We start from the raw sequence: 1,026 nt of genomic DNA on the forward strand, positions 1-1,026 counted from the left end.
GTGGGCGGGTGCGTGGGCGGGTGCGTGGGCGGGTGCGTGGGCAGGGGGCGGGTTCCTTCCCTCTCCTGAGGGCGCTTGTCTCACGCTTCAGGCCTCTCAGTCGGGCCTCGCTCTTCTTTATGCAGTGTTGGCCGCCATCAATTTGCAGAAAGTTCACAAGAATACGTTCAGTCAGCTTCGTGAAGTCCAGGTAAGACATTTCAGACAGGCGGGTTTACAGCGCCTCCTGCCATGACCGCCCTCACCTGTGTCACTGGTGTTAAGTGAAAACAGCTTTGACAGGAAGACCGCAGGTTTCCACCTGGGTCCTCAGCAGGTTCCAAGCCATTTCGGGAGGCTTTGGGGTGGGGAGGGAGGAGGGAAGCTGCTTGTTCGCCTCCGCTTGTGGACCACGTCATGGAGATGAGGGGGCCGGGCCAGGGGTGACGGGAATCAGAGGGAGCCGATGTTCCTCCCTTTGCCCTGTGAAGACGGAGCTGAGCCGGGCTGGGCGCGTTGCTGATGGAGGCTTCCCAGGGAGTTCTCGTGGGGTTAGCCTTTCCCGCCGCAGCATACACAGTGTGGGAAGGGACGAGGGTTGTACCTGCGCTGATTTAACAGACGCGGATTGAGCGGCTCCCACCTTCCTCTCAGTGGGTGACCTCCCGTGACAGTTACAAAGAAGGACAAGCCACAGCTCAGCCTCCAGGGAGTACATGTGTCGTTTCTCTACAAACTAGTTAGAGTGCGCGCTTCAAGACCAGGCGTGGTCACAGTCTCCTTTGCTTAACACTCTTTCCTGGTTGTCCTTTGTGCCCAGGATGCCATCCAGCCCCCACGCCTTGGCCCACTGGGCCGCTGTGAGCCTCTGCCTCCGCTCCCAGCCCCACTACACCGCCCCTGAGGGCCTTCCTTCCATTCCCGCACACGGCCCCCCGGCCTAGCCAAAGACTCTGCAGCTCCAGGGCTCTGTCCCCAGCCTCCACCTATGTTATAAATAAGAGTCTTTTTTTTTTTATATAAGATTTTTTTTATATAAGATTTATA

The 1,026-nt window shown here is 57.8% G+C and overlaps 1 protein-coding gene across 7 annotated transcripts in view; it reads left to right on the top strand.

Annotated features, from left to right (window-relative positions):
* The window catches only part of GLB1L3 (galactosidase beta 1 like 3), a 43,976-nt gene that overhangs the window by 14,000 nt on the left and 28,950 nt on the right, over window positions 1-1,026 (top strand). For all 7 annotated transcript variants that reach the window (XM_017872181.1, XM_017872178.1, XM_017872177.1 and 4 more), the window contains one exon: window positions 126-190. In XM_017872181.1, the coding sequence (XP_017727670.1) occupies window positions 126-190 (65 nt within the window). The remainder of the gene's footprint in view (window positions 1-125; window positions 191-1,026) is intronic.

This window comes from Rhinopithecus bieti, unplaced genomic scaffold, assembly GCF_001698545.2.
Source record: "Rhinopithecus bieti isolate Rb0 unplaced genomic scaffold, ASM169854v2 scaffold_6481, whole genome shotgun sequence".
NCBI lineage: Eukaryota > Metazoa > Chordata > Mammalia > Primates > Cercopithecidae > Rhinopithecus > Rhinopithecus bieti.